The 18263-nt window shown below is 53.2% G+C and overlaps 1 protein-coding gene across 2 annotated transcripts; it reads right to left on the reverse strand.

Moving 5' to 3' along the window:
* Nucleotides 1-3256: 3256 nt before the first annotated feature.
* Nucleotides 3257-13574, reverse strand: LOC150061772 (barttin-like). Of its 2 annotated transcripts, XM_090333740.1 has the most exons (5): nt 13398-13574; nt 8139-8230; nt 7513-7518; nt 6806-7063; nt 3257-5947 (listed from the first exon to the last, which is right to left on the reverse strand). In XM_090333740.1, exons 1-5 carry the CDS (start codon nt 13572-13574, stop codon nt 5530-5532), a joined length of 951 nt encoding a protein of 316 aa, XP_090189866.1. In that variant the 3' UTR covers nt 3257-5529. The 2 variants fall into 2 exon arrangements, with proteins under 2 accessions (XP_090189866.1, XP_090189867.1); XM_090333741.1 differs by lacking the exon at nt 7513-7518.
* Nucleotides 13575-18263: the final 4689 nt, after the last annotated feature.

The raw sequence follows: 18263 nt of genomic DNA on the forward strand, positions 1-18263 counted from the left end.
CACAAGGATATACTGAGAGCATTCTGTACTGGACACTTAACCAGGCACCACGTCCTTGTCTCTAAAGAGTTTACGTAGTATCTAAATGTGAAGACAAATTCATCAAGAAACTCAGAAAGGACTGTACAAATACAATTAAATCGAGTGAGTAGGTGGGCAGAGACCTGATTAGCCCAGGAATAGGAGAATTGCAATTGTGCTGTACCATCCATCTGCAGAGCTGGGGTGGGTGCAATTATTTAGTCAGTCCCCTTCCTCTGGACATTATCAGTGCCCAGCCAGCACCCCTCTAGAAGTACATCTTAGCATGTGTGTGACATTACCTCCTTCACATGCATTCCACGGTAGCTTAGCCACTCCTCGATGTGGAACTGTGAAGGAAGTGTGGTCCCACTGTGAAACCACACTGCTGGGTGCTCCAGTGTCCACCAAGAGACCCTTCAGCAGGGAAACCAGTGCCCCACTCCTCACTCCCCGTCTCTATCCAGCAGGGCCCCCCTCCCTCCATGGCGGTTATTTGTCCTTGTGTTGTTATGGGGGATGTGATGTTTTTTTGCTTGCTTTCCTCTGGCCCTGAGGTAGATGCTAAGTGAATTTCCTTCAACGGGTCTTTCTTTTCTAGCCCTGACTGCTGTGTGTGTGTGTGTGTGTGTGTGTGTGTGTGTGTGTGTGTGTGTGTGTGTGTGTGTTGGAATGAGGTTTTGTCACTTAAGGCTAGTGCTCCATCACTGGAGCTTACTTCCACGTTCTCCTGTCTCACCTATTACAGAGCTTCCTTCCTCTGTGGAAACTAGAGCTATGGCCTGGTCCACTCAGCCCACTGGCGTCTCTCCTGAGTCCCGGAGCAGCACTCAGGCCCCCCCCTACACACACACCCTGCTCCACTCCCCTCTGCTGTCTGAGGTCCTCAGGCCTGGAGCTGGCAGCGGTTCTCCCCCTTGTTCCTTGTGCCCACTGCCCAGGCAGGTGGCATCCTCCAGGGCTTCCTTGGCTCAGCCCTGACCTCAGGGCTACCTTGGAGAGGGGAATTTCTGGTCAGGGATGAGACATAGGGGTCACTGACCAAGCAGAACCTAGGGCAATCTTTTGGAGCTAGATGGAGGAAGGAACAGACAGTGGATGAAATCTGCCCCTTCCCAGCTTGGCTGGCCTGGGTGTTCCTTATCGTCCATTTACCTTCTGCTCCAGGCTACCCTGCTCTGGGTGACATGGAGGATGCTCAGGAGGCTGAGAACTGGAAACTTTTCAGGATCACCTGTGGGGCCCGTTAACCTCCCATCCTCTGGGGGCTTCCCATTTCCAAGTCATGCGGCCCTCACTGCTGCCACCCTGGGTTGGAGCTGAACTGGGTATACTGGGTATTTTCAGATTCTCTGGCAGAGCCTCATAGCAGTCTCTCAACCAGGTCCACTGAAATGCATTTGGGAAAAATCGGCAACTTCATGGTGGATGCTGACCTGAGGCCCTGCTGGCTCCTGGGCTCTGAGTCTGGTCGACACAGCTTCACCTTGGCAATGGTGAGGATAATGGTGACTGAGGGTCACTAGGGCTGGCTGGGTACTGCCCTCAAGCTGCACACTCAACAAGCACATCCTGTACGGTCTTCATAACATGGATACATTATAGCTATAAATTTACTTTATGGGATCGCTGTTCAAAATGAGGACGGAAAAAAAAAATGAGGATGGGCACTAAAGTCGGAGACACTCTTATCTTCAATTAACCACCAGGAAACTGGAAATGGTGCTGTGGCTCCAGGGATAGGATGGGAGCCTTGAGCTGAAGAGCTCGGGGACAATGCCCAGATCCAGAGTTCAAGCCCCATGACCAACAACAACAACAACAATTTTACTCTATGGCTGAGAACATCTGAGCCAGACATAGTGGCTCAAGCCTGCAATCCTATCAACTTGGGAGGGAAAGATGGAGAAATCACACACCAGCCCAGCCCAGACTTGAAAATTTACGATGACTCCACTTCAACCATCAGCTAGGCATGATGGTGAATTCCTATTATTTCAGGTTAGGGAGAGGGTAGGGGCATGGGGAGACTAAATGGTGAGGTGATGGCACATGTGCCACTCACTAGGCACAAGTAGAATATTAGCTCAGGTGATCCATGCATCATAAAGTCACACCCATCTCAAATATAACTAGGATAAAAAGGAGCTGGGGGAGTATCTCAAGTGGTAGAGAATCTGTCTTGCAAGTGTTGAGTTAGTTCAGTCCTCAGCACTACCCAATATTAATTAATTTATTAGTTTAATGAAGGGTGAGAGACGCTAAGTCTCTTGGCCACAGGCACAGAGGTGGCCAATATGGACGCCCCATCCTGAGCCCAGCGCTGGTTCTCCAAGGATCTCTTGTGCCCTGGACTAGGGGCCACCTGCACACAGGCCCACCACCTTCAGACTGGGCTCTGAGTCTGCTCAGTTCTGCTCAGTCCATGCCATTGCATACCGCGTCCCACTTGGCTAAGTCCCAGCATAGAAGGGCATCCACAGAGGCCCGTCCTCCAAGGCTCCCCGGGTCCCCACACAGCCTGGGAAGAAGGCTCAGCACAGTGCACACAGTGAGAAGGACAAGTGGACAGCCTGGGTCCTGCCTGGAGGGGAGAGTGGGGGCAGTCCAGGCCCCAGAGAGCAGGGAGAATTTGAGCCTCGAGGGATGGAATGGCAGCAGTGAAGGGCATCGAGGCAGAGGGGAGACTGAGCAGGGGCAGGGCGGCGTGAAGGTTGGGGCTCCAGCTATGGCTCTGGGGAAGTAGCAGGTGAGTCAGCCAGGGCAACCATGGTTGAGTACAGGAAAAGGGGAGAATCAGTGTCAGGGAAAGGACCACACGCTGTCCCTCTCCTGGCTTGTCAGGGATGGCTCAGCCACAGCATGGAGGCCAAGTTACAGGATTCACCCACTTCCTGGCTGCTTCCCTCCCAAGCAGCACTCAGCTTCCATAACCCTCCCTCAATCCCTGCCCCCCACCTTGTGCACAGCAGAGTGTGGGGTCCCCTGGGACAGGGCTGGTGTTTCTCTTGCCAGCAAGCCTGGCACAGAAGCTCTTCTCATTATCTGATGTCCCTGGCCTATGGCATCAAAGATGGATCATCTCACACAGTGATCCTGCACTCATGCCACACACTGCCATACTGTGACACCATCACACCTTCACACCACACTGACCCTGTCCTGAGGGCATGGAAGTTTCACAGAAAATAATTTTCAGGTAAACAAAGGGAGCTCTTCTCATGTTGACAAGAATTTTATTTCAGGCCTTGGTGGGGCCTTCTCTGATGGGGCCACAGGTACCTGCCTTGGCCAGCAGAGCACAGGCGCAGGCTGTACCTCCCCTCACAGTGACCTGGGCATGAGCAGGGATGCCACCTTAGGTCACATCAGCACAGAGGAGGTGCTGAGCACAGCCACTGCAGAGGTAGAAATGGCCCAGGGAGAGGAGGGTGTGATGTAGGGGGCTCAGGCCCTTTTGGACACAGCACAGGGCATCTCCCTCCCTTGACAGGGACCTCCACCCTCCATGCAGAGGCCCAGCACAGATAAAGGGCTCCACTTCAAGGTGGCCAGGGCAGAACATGGAGTGTGTGGACCTGGTGTGGGTCAGCAGCACCAGGCCCAGTCCCAGGGATCTGCCCAGGGCTTTGCCCAGCTCCAGGAAGCGGGGGGACAGGGAGGCCATGGACTGTGACAGCAAAGACCTGCACCAACTGCTCAGGGCCCTTGTGCTCCTCAATGACTCCGTGCATACATGATTGTCACTCTGCTGCCCTGGGATGTCACCCCATTTCTTCCCAGCTCCGCTTCTGTTCTGTGCTGTCTTCCTAGCAAGGTCACTAGAAGGTGAGTCCATTAGGCTTAAGGGCCAGATGGACACTTAATGTCTCTTTCCTCCTGCAGTCTGCAACTGAGAGGACCTGGCAGATGCTCAGCAACTGCCCTCTGGGTTACACAGAATCAGGTTGGTCAGCTTGATTATCTCTTCCTAATCCAGCCAGTGGCCTCAGGGGAGCAGTGATGCTGTCGTGAAGCCTCCTTGCCAGGCTTTGGGATGTCTACGGGTCATTGAGGAATGTTAACGTCCAGCCAGGTGCTGGTGGCTCAGGAACGCAATTCTAACTACTTAGAAGGCTGAGGTATGAGGGTTGAGGTTCAAAGCCAGCCTGGGGAGACAATTCTGTGAGACTCTTATCTCTAATTAACCCAAAAAATACTAGTGTAGAGGTGAGGCTCAAGTAGTAACTGTGAATGAAAAAGTCAAGTGAGAGCACAAAGTTCTGAATTCAATCTCTGGTATCACCAAGTAAAAAAGAAAGGTACAAAGTAAGGAAGGAAAGGAGGGATAGAGGGAAAGGAAGGAGGGAAAGAAAGAAAATGTGAGCAGGGCACTAGTATCTCAGGCATATAACCTTAGCAACTCAGGAGGCTGAGGTCTGAGGATCCTCATTCAATTCCAGCCAGGAGGAAAAGTCTGTGAAACTTTTAGCTCCAATGTACGACCAGAAAACTGGAAGTGGAGCTGTGGCTGAAAATGGTAGAGCAGTAGAACTGGGGCAGTGCCCAAGCCAGAGCTCAAGCCAGATGGCCAACAAAAGAAAAGAAATGTGAACATTGGAGAGTCAAGGGGTTTCAAGTAAAATTTGGGACCTCAAGCGGTGGCATTGTCTGAGGAGTCTGGTGGGCTCTACACATGCTCAGGGGCCACCAACTGGGACTCTGGAACACTGGAGACTGAAGTGAGTAAGGTTGAGATGGCCCCATAGATCAGGGGGCAGGAGGCAGAAGGCAATCCACAGTGAGAAATCTGCCTCCCCCATTGGGAACGCAAAAAGTGAGGAGTTCCTTTTTGGAGGAATCTGGGATATCAGTGAGGTATCCAGAATTATCTCTGGAAGCACTGGAAAAATGACCTTGAACTCATAAAAAAATCATCCTGATAGAGAAGGGCAGCTAGGGCAGGGAATGGGCAGCAGAATAAGGATAGAATGTTATAGAATGAAAGTGTGTGGTTTTTAGGAGGGTCTGTCCAGGGGTGAAGAAGAGGTCAGTCTTGCACCCCACTAGAGGATCATGGGAGCCCCAGAAGGGACAGGACCAGGAAGAAAAGCAGTCAGCCCTGAGTGGGATGCATTACACCACCCACCAGGGGACTAAAACTGATTAGGAGGAAACCCTGGGAGGCCTTCCTGCAGGACCAGGGCCCTGGTAGCACCACCGAAGGGTTCTGCCTCAAGCTATCTTTAGGGAGGTTGGAAAGGGTTTCTGAGAATCCATCTGCTGAAAATCCCAGCAAATCTCACTGGACCTTGCAGGCTGTAAGAAGAGGCCAGAAGGGCAATGGTCCCCTAAGAGCTGTCATCCCCAACTGCAGAACCCTTTGCAGTTCTTGGAATGTTCCAGTCTAATGTGTGTCTCCTTTGATCCTTTATCCAATCCCACTAGGCAGATTGGGAATCTGAGGCCCTGGCAGGTCACTTAGAGTTGGCAGAGCTGCCAGGCTGGGAGCAGGGAAGCAGAGTCACCTCAGCCCTGGGTGTCAGGCTCAAAGCCCAGCTCCTTGTCTGGATGGGGGTCCTCGGGGATGTCTGGCAGCCCATAGTATAAGTCTTCCTCTTCCTCCTCGGGCTGAAAGGAGCTTGAAACTACAGTGGCCTTCTTCTTCTCCTTGGTCCTCAGTGATGGCTGCCAGTTTGGGGGCTGGGATCCATCGTGAGCCTCCTTCTCCAGGGCCATGTCATCTGATGTAGGGGTGTCATCAATTAGGGCAAAGTCATGGAAGAGGTCTAGGGGGCCCCTTTGCACAGGTGGCTCCTGTGGCCCAGGGTGCAGCTCCTTCCTGTCAGCTGGAGATGAGGTGGGGCTGCTGCCTTCACTGGAGTCCATGTCTAGGTCATCATGGAAGGAAGCCAAGGGTGCAGGAGCCAAGGGACAGGCAGGGGAGCTGCAGGAGCAAAACCAGAGAGGTCTAGAATTCCCTGAGTCAGATTCCCTGGGTCCTGATCACAGCCGCTAGCTACAAGGCCCGAGAAGAGAAAGTTCACCTCTCTGAACCACAGTTTCCTCCCCTGGAAGGTGAGGAGAAATAAGAATATGCACTGCTGAGCCTGCTTCTGAGACTCATAGCTGATAACAATGTGCAAAGCACATTGCACAATGCCCAGGTGCTCAAGAAATAGGGCTGTTAGATTACTGTGAAAACTACACCTCCAGTCATCCATATCTCCAGTCATTCCCGGTTCTGCTCTCCTCCCTCACCGCCCTTGCTACTCCAGGGCTCCCTCTGCTATCTCCTCTGCTTGCCACACTAGACTAGAGTTTGACAGCTGGGAGGCCAGGCAGGCCTAAAAGGGAATTTGTGCCGAATTCTAACAGAAGAATGAGTAAACAAGTGAATGATTCAGGACCTTAGTCACAAGTAATCAGCAACAGGCATGTAGGGGATAGGTTGACAGCGGTGGACTCATGTCCTCTGCTTCCTTGGCCTCCAGCACTCATGACAAACAGCCACAGAAAGCAAGGACCTACTGTGTGCCAGGCATCCCAAGTGCATTGTCCCAAGCCCCACAACACCCCTGGGAAGTGGGAATGACTATTCCAGCGGGGAAACGGAGGCTCCAGACAGTAAGAGAATTGCCAAGTTTACAAGGCCAAAGAGCTGGTTTGCAGCCAGGCATGTCTGACCACCGTCTGCTCATTGGTTTGCTGCTGCCATCATGGCCCACATCCCCTGCTGCCTGCCCCTCACTCCCAAGGCCCCACCCTCGGTGGCTCCCAGCCCTCCCCTCCTGTGCACACTCACCTGCCCTGAGCTGGGGTTACTTCCTGTTCATTCTCCTCCTCCAGACTCCTGTGGACAACCACGGCAGCCTCCATCCAGGTCTGAGCGTCACCAGGGCCTCCCTCTCCTCCACCGCTGACTCCCGACTTCAGCTTAGGGGTCAGCAGTGGGCGGGGGTCCTCGCTGTAGCCCATGACCTTCATCTGGATGTGGCTGAAGTTGGGCAGGCTCTGGTCATAGGCAGCTTCCTCCCACAGCCTGACATAGGGGGGCTGGGGGCTACGGCCCAGAGAGAGAGAGAGAGAGAGAGAGACAGACAGACAGACAGACAGACAGACAGACAGACAGACAGACAGACAGACAGAGAACAGGTAGGCGGGCAATGATCTAATCAGTCCCCCTCAGTGTACTCCTGTCCTTTGTGCCCTGGGCATGAGATCCCACACATCTCACCAATGGCCCTCAGGGGATCTTCCTCTGACAAGGCCAAGGCTACACATAGGAAGTCAATTATTTGGCAGAGCTGAAGCCTGACCCCAAGTCAGACTCTCAGTTCTCTTCACTTGGTGTCTCAAAGGGAAGCCCAGGGTATGAGGGGAAACCAGTTCCATGAAGGTGCACAGGGTCCCAGATTCCTAAGCAGATGCTTCTTCTAAGCCTAGGCTCCCGGCAGACATGGTCCTTTCCCTTGCACACTCGGGCCATCCAGATGGTTGTTCATTAAGGACTGGGGGCTGTTGGCTCACCAGACTTATTTAAGCTCCACTGACAGTTCCCATAAAGACAGGAGTCCCAGTGAAGCGACAGGGACTTAACCTGGCCTGTGCCCACAGTACACCAACCCCAGCTGACATTACAGGGCCCGGATGTCCTGTTCTGTCACTGTGCTGCAGCCTGCAGATCGTAAGCTGCCCTGTCCAAGGTTATGGAACTAGGAAGTGACAAGAAAGAGGCTTCCCCCCAGCCAAGTAGAGCATCTCTGAGCCCTACACACCAGAGGCCTGCAACCCAGACCTCAGGACACAGACAGAAGTTCAGAGGAGGACCGGGTACGCTTGGCTATGCCTTAGAACCATGTCAGGCTTGAGTGCTGGCCCCATCTCTATCAACCCCAAGAGATTTGGGGTTGGTGACTGTATTTCTCTGAGTCTCTGTTTCCTCATCTATATAATGGAAATAATAATACTTAGAGCCATGAATCAGAATCAGCCCATGATTTCTAATAGGTTGTTCTCAGGACATGGGGAGGCAACTTGGAGCCCTACCATATGCTTTCCCATCAGCTCCCAACCCCCCCACCCAGCCCCGTTCTCCTCCTGATGTGAGGCTGGGACGAGGCCACCCCTGCACTCACCTCTTCAAGTCAGCCAGTCTGCTCTCCAGCAGGCCTAGTGCTTTCGGGGACAGGGCCCCTTGGAAGTCAGAGTCAGCAGGCACAAAGGTAACCTGCAGGGAAAAGGGAGACAGCCTCCCATCAGACCATGGCTGCTTCCACATGGCCCAGAGCCTCGGTGGATCTCCCTGGGTGCCAGAAAAAGAAGCTGGACTTGGCTGGGCCTCCATTTGACAGGGAGGTGCTGCTCAGAGCATGACTTCAGTGGTGGAAGCTTCCTGGCCCTAACCTGCTCTGTGCACTCACTCTCTCCACCACTAGGGGACAGCAATGAGTCAGACACCATTTTCCAGAGGTCTCATGCCAGAGCTGACATGCAGAAGGCCCTTCAGTCTTAGGCAGTGAAATACTGGAAAGCAGGACACTACCATGTGCTTTGTGGCACAGAGACTGTGGCGCAGAGCAGTGGGTGGAGTAGTGGTGTCCACAGCCCGTTCCTAAACTCTCAGGATCCAACAGTCTTTGTAGGTGCAGCTCAGTGTCTGGGCAGAGGGGGAGGCAGAGGGAAAGAGGTCATGAAGGGGGCAGTGGGACAGGGCAGAAGGAGACTAGGATTGGGGAAAATGGATGAGGCTCCTTCCTCTGCCCAAGACACTCACCCCTCTTCCCAGAGCCTCTGCATTCTTCTGGGCCATGGGGCTAGCCCTGCCTACCCACGCCAGAGCAGATCATGATGCATGACAGAAACCCACGTGCCCATGACACACGAGGCCTGAACACATGCAGTAGCACACCACCGTTCCTTGTAGCCAGCTGGTGCTGATCTTCTGGGAAGTTGTTTCTTCTCCTTAATTAGCTCCTGACTCAAATACTACCATCCTCCTCCTCACCATCCCCACCATCACCAATGTAAACACTAGCATCACCAGCACTCTCATCATCACTATAACCTCCACCACCATCTTCATCCCCAGATCACTACCATCGGCACCATCACTATCACCACCATCACCTCCAGAATCACCAAGACCACCATCACCATCAACCACCATCACCACCGCCTCTATCACTATCACATCATCACCAGCCTAGCCACTATCAACTTTGTCACCATAACTTTCACCATTAGTATAATCATCACTATGATCGCCATCATCACCATCACCTAGAACACCATCACCATCAGTCACTACCATGTCATTACTTTCCTTACCTCCATCATCACCATCAATGACCACCACCACCTCCTCCATCATCTCCAAGACCACCATCACCATCAACCACCACCACCCACCTCCTCCATCATCACCAAGACCACCATCACCACTACCTCCTCCATCATCACCAAGACCACCACTACCACCAACCACCATCACCACCTCCTCATCATCTCCAAGACCACCATCACCATCAACCACCACCACCCATCTCCTCCATCATCACCAAGACCACCACTACCACCAACCACCATCACCACCTCCTCATCATCTCCAAGACCACCATCACCATCAACCACCACCACCACCTCCTCCATCATCACCAAGACCACCACTACCACCAACCACCATCACCACCTCATCATCTCCAAGACCACCATCACCATCAACCACCATCATCACCTCCTCCATCATCACCAAGACCACCACTACCACCAACCACCATCATCACCTCCTCCAACATCACCAAGACCACCACTACCACCAACCACCACCACCACCTCCTCCATCATCTCCAAGACAACCATCACCATCAACCACCACCACCACCTCCACCATCATCACCAAGGCCACCAACCACCATCACCACCTGCTCCATCATCACCATAATTACCACCTCCATCCCCACCATCCCCACCATTGCCATCTCTCTCCTCACCTTCATCTCCATCACCACCACTGCCACCATCATTCTAATCACCTCTAACTGTCATCACACTAACATTACCACCAACCATCATCACTGCCATCTCCATGACATCACTATCATTGCAGCCATCAAGGTCATGGGCATTTCTGTGACATCCTGGAGGAGGCAGAAAGCATGTTACATTGGAACACAAGGAAGCAGGGGGACAGGTAGAAGTGAAGCTTCAGATCAACACACTTAAGGGGCTCAGCCTCCATGCAGAGGGTGGACATACCTGGCATTCTTGGCAGGAGTGCTCACTGTAACATTCCTGTTTGGGCAGAACTTTGAGCAGCCCCCAGAGGGAGCAGGGAGGAGGAACGCTATGGAAGAAACAGACCCCCTCAACCACATGCTGTGGTCCAGGGCCCTGGCAGAGCAGGCAGGAATAAGGAGTGGGGGACGCAGAGGCAGAGGCTCTGCTCTCCCTCCCAGTCCTTCCCTTCCCCCACTGCAGCTCAGCTATCAGTCTCCACATCCACACTCACTACATCTGCCTTGATTCCAATCCTCAGCCTTGGGCAGGAGAAGGCTGGATCTCTGACCGTGCTCTACAATCATCATGACTCAACCCAGGTGAGCAGCTGGAGCTGGCCCAGCCACCACAGGCATGCCACAGGGAGTGGATTGGATGTCTTCTCAGTTCCTGCAGCCTTGAGTTCAAATCCTGATGTCACCTTTCCCACCTACGGAGAAGCAGCCTCACCACAGGCCTGGCTTCCCTAAGCTCTCTTGCTCTGGACTTCAGCCTAAACCCTTTGTCACACAGCAGAGCTGCTCCCTTTCCTTAACCCATCCACTGCAGGGGAAGGGGAAGCTTCCTTCCCAGGAGTCTCAGCCCCATTCCTCTCTATGTGTACAGTGCCCTCCTGCCTGCCAGCAGCCATGCTGACCCATTGACCTCAGTCTCTCACCGCTTTGCTCATCATTCTCTTCTTCTGCCTGGAAGAATTCTTTTTAACTTAGAAAACCCCAGCTCAAGAGGGGAATGGTGGCTCATGCCTGTAATCCTAGCTACTCGGAAGGCTGAGATCTGAGGATCACAGTTCAAAGCCAGCCCAGGGAACTAAAAAGTCCATGAGACTCCTTTTTCCAATTAACCACTAGAAAATTGGAAAGGGCACTATTAACTGTTAACTGTCTCTCCCCCATCCCCGAGACCCCCAGCTCTTCAAAAGCAGGAAGAGCTGATTTTCTGTTTGTATTGGCTGTCTCCACCCTCATATCCTAGCTAATGATTCTGTTCCCATGTATTTATACGTCAGTTGGTCAATCCAGAAAATACCTATACACCAAGGTATTCTGTTATCCGGGTACCAAGATTCCAGGGAAAAGCCAAGGGGATGCCCCTGGAGGCTGCAATGGCCCAGGCTGGCCTGCCTCCCCATGTATCTCCCTGGCTTATTCCTTCCTATTCCAACTTTTCATTGGAATAAATTGTTTGGTTTTTTGTTGTTATTTTGTACCTGTACCAGGGTTCGAATTCAGGGCCTGGGCGCTGTCGTTAGCTTTATTCATTCAACATTGCTGCTCAACTACTTGAGCCACAGCTTCCTGTGAGCTAGCAGAGTCTGGCCCATTGGGATCAACAGACTGAGTTCCTAAAATGCCCCTACCCCTGGCCAGCCCCAGCCCCAGGAACAGGCCTTCACTCTCTTCATACCCGATATCATACTAGGTCCTCCACACACCCAGGTTCCCAGGGCTTCCTTACACTTAACCCTGGAAGGCACCGGGGCCAAGGTCAAGGTCATGAGGAATTTGGGTCTGGGCCTGTGGGACTCTAGGAGGTATGGGTTTCTACCCACCACACTACTTCCCCAGCCAAACACATGTGAGTCTATTTATGGTTACTCATGAATACCCAGCAGTGTTCCTCCCCCCACTGCCACCGGTCCCCTGTCCACCACCCCCAGGATGGAGCTGCCCACTCATCCCTCCGCGCCTCCCCCCTCTCCCCAGGCACAGCCTTCTCCCAGGGAGGAAGATGATGATGGCAGTGATGACGCACAGGCAGGCACTGGCTCCAAGGCCTTCTCCTCCTGGTGACCTCTGTCAGGGCTTTGTACAGACAGAGGCAAGTTGACTGTAAACTGCCCGGTAAATAGCTACAAACCAGCCCAGACTGCCCTGACTCCAGACACACCCAGTCCAGGACAGGCCCACGGAGAGGGCAGGGCTGGCACCCAGAAAGTGCCAGGCCCCAGCTCCCGCCTGCTCCTCTGAATTCCTGAGCACAGCTACCCAGTGGTAGGAATGGAGGGGACCCTCCACATCTCAGTCTGAATATGTCCCCCTCAACCTACACCCTGTCCTCTCGACTCACTGAGGAATCTTCCTATGCCAAAGAGGAAGCCGATGCTCAGAGAGGAGAGGGACTAGAGCAAAATCTCCTAGGCAGTTAGAGACAGAACTCAAACTGGATTCATCTTTCCTTGCTTCTCTGAGCAGCTGTGTGTCCTGGCAAGAGTGCCCGACCTCTCTCTCAATGCCTCTCTGGGCACTGAAAGCTTAAAACTCTTGACAAGCCCACTCACAGGGTGGTTGAGACGATCTAGAATCTTCACAGCAGCTGTCCTTTCCCCAAACCTAACACAACCCCCGCCCCATAGTTCCAAATAGCTCACTGTTTCCATCTCCCACTGCTTCTGTGATCACCATAACCCCTGGGACTATGCAGACTGAGGCTTGGGGTCTTGTTGAGTGGATGAACATACTGGGGTTCAGAAAGAGGAAAGTCACATAGAGAGTTTTGGGAGAGAGCCAGAACTGAACACAGAACTCCCAAACCAGGCCACCTCCCATCACCAAGTCCCTCCTAGGACTAGGAAGAGCTTCAGACTCTGAAAGAGAAAACCCTTGTGTCTTCAGGTCCTGCCTGACCCACCCCAGAATCCTCTGGAGCCCTGGGACATGGGGTGGGGCACGGGAGCTGGAGGGCTGCCCTTTAAGCTACCCACATGTAAGCTTCCATCCAAACTTGGCCACTTAGCTGGGAACATCACCCTTCAGAGCCTCAGGCCACTCCACTAGGAAAGCAGCTTGGAGAAGAGGAGGGGTGGGTGGAGAAGTGCTCAGGGTAAAGAGGGCTGGGCTGCCAGAGGTGAGCACCAGCTGACTGGCCGGGCACATGGATCAGGCTCCCTGTCTCATCAGGATCCTCTGTAAAGTCTGGGTCAGGGGCCCAGATCCAGCGTACTTGTGTCAGCCCTAAGGCTGAGAGCTGGATGGAGGGTGAACAGATGCTCAGGAGCACAGAGAAGAAATCAGGAGCGTCAGAGGGAAGACAAGATGATTGGAGGGCAGGGATGGTGTGTGGGATAGAGACCCAGACCTTGCCCCCGCTCCCTGCCCCCACCCCGGTCCCACACCTACCTTGGGATAGCACTGGCACATGCTCCAGATGATTCCCCCGATCACCATGATGCTGCCCATGGCATAGAAGGTGCCATAGACCTGGGGCCGGTCGTGGCTCATGAGGAACGTGCCGAGGGACAGCAGAAAAAGTCCCAGCACAATGAAGCCAATGCGGAAGGTCTTCTCATCAGCCATGGCTGCCTGGCCAAGTCCAGAAGAAGGGGGCACTGGACACCCTGTGTAAACAGGAGACAGGCTCACCCAAGAAGGGACAGAACTCTGGGGTCACCACGAATTGTGCTGTAAGTCAGAGGAAAGGCAGGATCCCCTTGGGTCCTGCTCCCGTCCTGGAACCCACTAGCTGGGCAGGGCTGGAGGTGACACGCTTCAGTGGGCCCGTGGGCCCAGCCATCCACCTTCACTCCTTGCCCGTTCACCTTCCCTCTGGGCCCAGTGGCTTGACGTGTGTGTGTGTGTGTGTGTGAATCTGAGTACAGAGACGAGGGGAGGGACGGGGAGGTCACAGGGCTGGACCCCTGCCAAGGCTTTGACATCACCTCATTTGCCTGGTGTGGAGCTGAGCAGGTAGACAGGTGACTCCACACCTTCCACAAGAAGCAGGTAGAAATCTGCAGCCCAAAGTTAGAGGGGCTAGAGGGCTCCAGGAGCCCAGGCTGGCGCTTTAGAGTCCTAGAGAAACATAGACTCCCCAAAGACAAGTGTCTATCTTGCTGGAACTCAAAAGAAATTCCTCTTATCAGCTACCAGTGACATCTGGGACCTGTTGCAGCTATCCATATAAGGGGGACCCTTGAAGGCAGATACCACATTTCCACTCTACAGATGAGGACATGGAACCTGCTGGAAGTCATAGCTAAGTGTGGCAGAGAGGAGACAGGAGCCCAGTGTAATACTGCTTAACTGTAACACAAAGTGGAAACTTGATGAGCTGACTGCTGGGTTGGTGTTAGGGTTCTTCCACCCCAATCTTACTCAAGCTAGGCCGTGTCTCAATGTCACCCTTGTCATTTGGGGATGATAATCATCATCCCTGCTCAGGACAGGGGCTGACCTCATGCTGGCTCTCCTCTGTCCCCTTCATATTTCATGCCCTATCCAGGCTTTCTTACAATAAGCTTCCCCCCTCCCAACCTCCAAGGGACTGGGGTGGGTTAATGCCCAGCAAGGTGGGAGGGACTAACTCCTTCTCCCTCCTTAAAGCCCTCCTGGGAAGATGCCTTCCTCCTAAGAATGATGTCACTAAGAAGCCAGTGTCTGTCGCTTGGTGCTACCCGGGGAGTTCAAGAACATTCTCGTGGGGCTGATTGGCTGATACACCTGTAGATTGAGGGTGGTTAACCAGGCCACCTCCAGGTCATGCATAGGAAAGTATAGAGAAATCCCAGGCCCTGCAAGGATTCATTACCATCCATTCACAGAGGCCACGCCACTGGTGCTGCTCTCAGAAAAAAAAGACACACCCACAGCATCAGCCACTCCTGTCCACAGTGACCCATCCACTGGAGTCTAACACCCCCTGGTGGCCTTGCCGTGCTCTGCACAGTGCTGTGGCATCCTGTGGCCAAGTTCCAGGAGTTTCCACGTCCACTTCCCAGATGGCGAGACCGAGCCCAAGGGTGGCAGAAATTCCCAAACTGACCGAGAGGTTGAGTGGGGACAGGGACTAGAGCGCCCCAGTCCCAGCGTCACTAGGGCCATGAGGCCTGTGGTCACACTGGATCCAGGTTGCTGCCTTCTTCCTGTGACCTTCTCCTTTATCCACGGCCCACCTCCGTCCCTTTGAGAGGACAATGAGTGAGTGACCTCAGGAGTAAGTCAATGCCCAGCGAAAATAAGTCTAGTCCCGCCTCCCAAGAGTCCTAAGAGTTGAACAGGAAAATGTGTGCGCAGCGCAGGTGCCTTGGTTGTCCACTGTTCCTGCTCACTGCAAGCCTCCCTCTCCTTCTCATCACCACCTCCCTACTTTAACTTTGGTCTGGCAACCAGGCAGGGAGGGACCGAGGGAGTGACTGAAGATTCTGTCACCTGCCAGCAGAGGGCGCACGGGCATCTGTGCTTTTTGATTCTGAGAGTGGCATCACCCCAGAGGACACTCAGCAAAGGAAGCCCCAGAGTACATGCATAGCCATTGACAGATGCAGAAACTGAGGCCCATGAAGGTATGGCTGGTGCTCTGTCCAACCTTCTACTACATAGCATGACCAAAAAAATGAAATACATTTGAGCACTGTGGGGAAAAAAAAGAAAGGGTCTGCTGGGTGGAGAGAAGGCACTCTGAAGAAGCTGGTTAGAATTCTTGTGACGGGGCAGAGAAAGTGTTCTGGAAAACAATCACCAGCATGTGCAAAGACCCAGGGGTAGGTACCCACTGACCAGTGGCTGGAGATAAGACTTCCAACGCTGTGAACAGGCCGATCCACCTGGAGTACTCCTATATCAGCTGTGTCTTCTAATGAGTTCCCAGACCACATTAGGTATTCAGGCTACCATTCCTGCCTCTGCCACCCTCGTATCCTGTTGGTTGTGCTTTCAATTCCCACCACTGCTCCTCATCTGCCTGAGCCCCCATCATCTCCGTCCCTCTGACTGGTCTCTGCTTCTACCCTCATGAATCTCATTTTAGCCCAGGTGCAAGATGGACTCATTACTCCATGGCTCAGAATCCCGGAACCGCTCCCCGCCTCTCAGAGTAAAACCCAAAGGCTTTCAGGTAACTGATGATGGTGAGCTGCTGTAGAGAGGGGCTGGGAGGAAAGAGAGGGCCCACCAGGCCTCCCTCCTTGCCCTTTAAATGCTCCGGCTAAAGGGGACCTCTGACTCTCTCCTCTCTCTCTTCCCTCTTTCCTCTCCCCCTCCCTCTTGCCTCCTGCTCACACCTGCAATTCATTAACTCACCTATCTGGGCCATTGCTCACATTGGGGCCACAGGTCTAACATTAAGCCCTTAGGAATTGCAGAGGGGTTAATAAAACATGTGTCACGCACAAGGTCAACCAGCAAGGGAGGGGCAGAGCATCTGCAGACACCTGCATGGCTCTGGGATGGCTCAGAGAAAAGGGACACTAGAGACAAGAAAAGAAGAGTGGGGGCACAAGGAGAGAGGGTTGCAAAAGACCCTTGAGTTGGCAGGGACCCAGCTTTGGGGACAAGCTTCTAGAAGAATAAGAGCAAAAGCCAGGACAGTGGAAAATAATGTAGGACTGCTGGGGAAGGATATGGGAGCAAGGAGCAGGCCAGACCTCTCCTCAGACCAGCAAAAGGCCTTTGCATATTCTAAGTGAGCTGTACCTAAGCTGTCACCAGATCGAGCCCTTACCAGGCTGGCTCAGGGCAGGAAAAGCTTCAGGAAGGGGACAGAGAGAACGCAAGGGCAGCTACTGAGTGGTCAAAGTCAACAAAAGCAGGAGACCCCAGTTCCATGGCCCTGACGATCTCCTTTGGACATTTGCCTCTCCAGCTGTTCTCCTGCTTTCAGGGAGAGCCTGTGAGGAGTGACTTGGAAGGAACAAGACAACAGCAAAAGGCCCGGCCCAACACACAGTAAGGCCCTACCCAGCTGACTGAGCCCCAGGCCTTTGTAACTCTGCTTGCGGTGGAACTCAGGAAAGCTCACTTAAACCTCAACGGGCTGCTTTTCTCATCTGAAACTGAGACAAAAGGAGAAATGTCCAAGTTCCCAACTGGGCTGTCTGTCTTAAATGAGATGCTGTTTACATACCTGCTTCCTTCAACACCGTGGGCCTCTCTGTGTGTGGAGAGCCGGGCTCTGAGTACCTTTCCAGCTCTGAGCACTCCTGCGGTGATCAGGAGCACCTCACAGTACATCAACTTTCCTCCCCACGGCCTTGGAGGGGCCAAGGGGACCCTAGTGTGTAATCATCATCCTAATTCTGCAACAGAAATCTCAGCTCCTCATTCAGATAGTACTGCTTGTTGCTGCAATTTAGGTTGAACCACCAACAGAGCAGAAAGAAAGAAAGAAAGAAAGAAAGAAAGAAAGAAAGAAAGAAAGAAAGAAAGAAAGGAAGGAAGGAAGGAAGGAAGGAAGAAAGAAAGGAAGGAAGAAAGAAAGGAAAGGAGGGAGGAAGAGAGAGAGACAGAGAAGGAGCGAGAGAGGGAGGGAGAGAGAGAGAGAGAGGGAGAAGACTAGGAGCAGTAAAGTGCTGGATGACTGGTAACAGAACAGAACCAGGTGGGGAGGAAACATGGGGCTGCAGAGAGGAGCTGGATTGAAGCAGAGGTTTCTGCCACACGTGACCAGCAGAGGGGTAGGAGGCCCCTGTCACAGGAATGTGTGACCAGACCTGCGCTTGGTAGAGGAGGACTGGGAGCCACCATATACTTAATGCTAATGCTGCTCTTGGCAAGCTGACAACCCACATTTACCACCTGTTGTATCCGCACAGAGCCTGTAGGAGACCTGAGCTCCCAGCATCCACTGTTGCCATCCTGCTTATCTTCCCACCCAGGTGTCACTCTAGATGGGGAAACTGAGGCTGAAAGAGGATAATCGTTGTCCAAGGTCAAGATGGCACTTGGTGGCATCCATACACAGGCGGTCTGAATCCAAGGTCCTTGGTTCTTTGTCATTAGCTTAGAATGTGGCTCGGGCCAGGTCTGCCTCTCCCTCTTGCCCCATATGGAAACAGGAAACGCAGCCCAGTACCACCTGCTCACCGGGTCTGGGGCTGTCATCTTCCACATGGAGTCTCAGTTGGCTGATGACTACGGATACCACGTGAGGCAGAAAACTCACCGGAACCAGCCAATAGCATTGGGAAGCATCATCAAATATGGATGTATTTACACCTAACAAAAACATGTCCACTGCACACCAGGGTTGTAGGGTAACCTGGGAAAAGC

Source organism: Megascapheus bottae, chromosome 6, assembly GCF_031878675.1.
Source record: "Megascapheus bottae isolate mThoBot1 chromosome 6, mThoBot2.hap1, whole genome shotgun sequence".
NCBI lineage: Eukaryota > Metazoa > Chordata > Mammalia > Rodentia > Geomyidae > Megascapheus > Megascapheus bottae.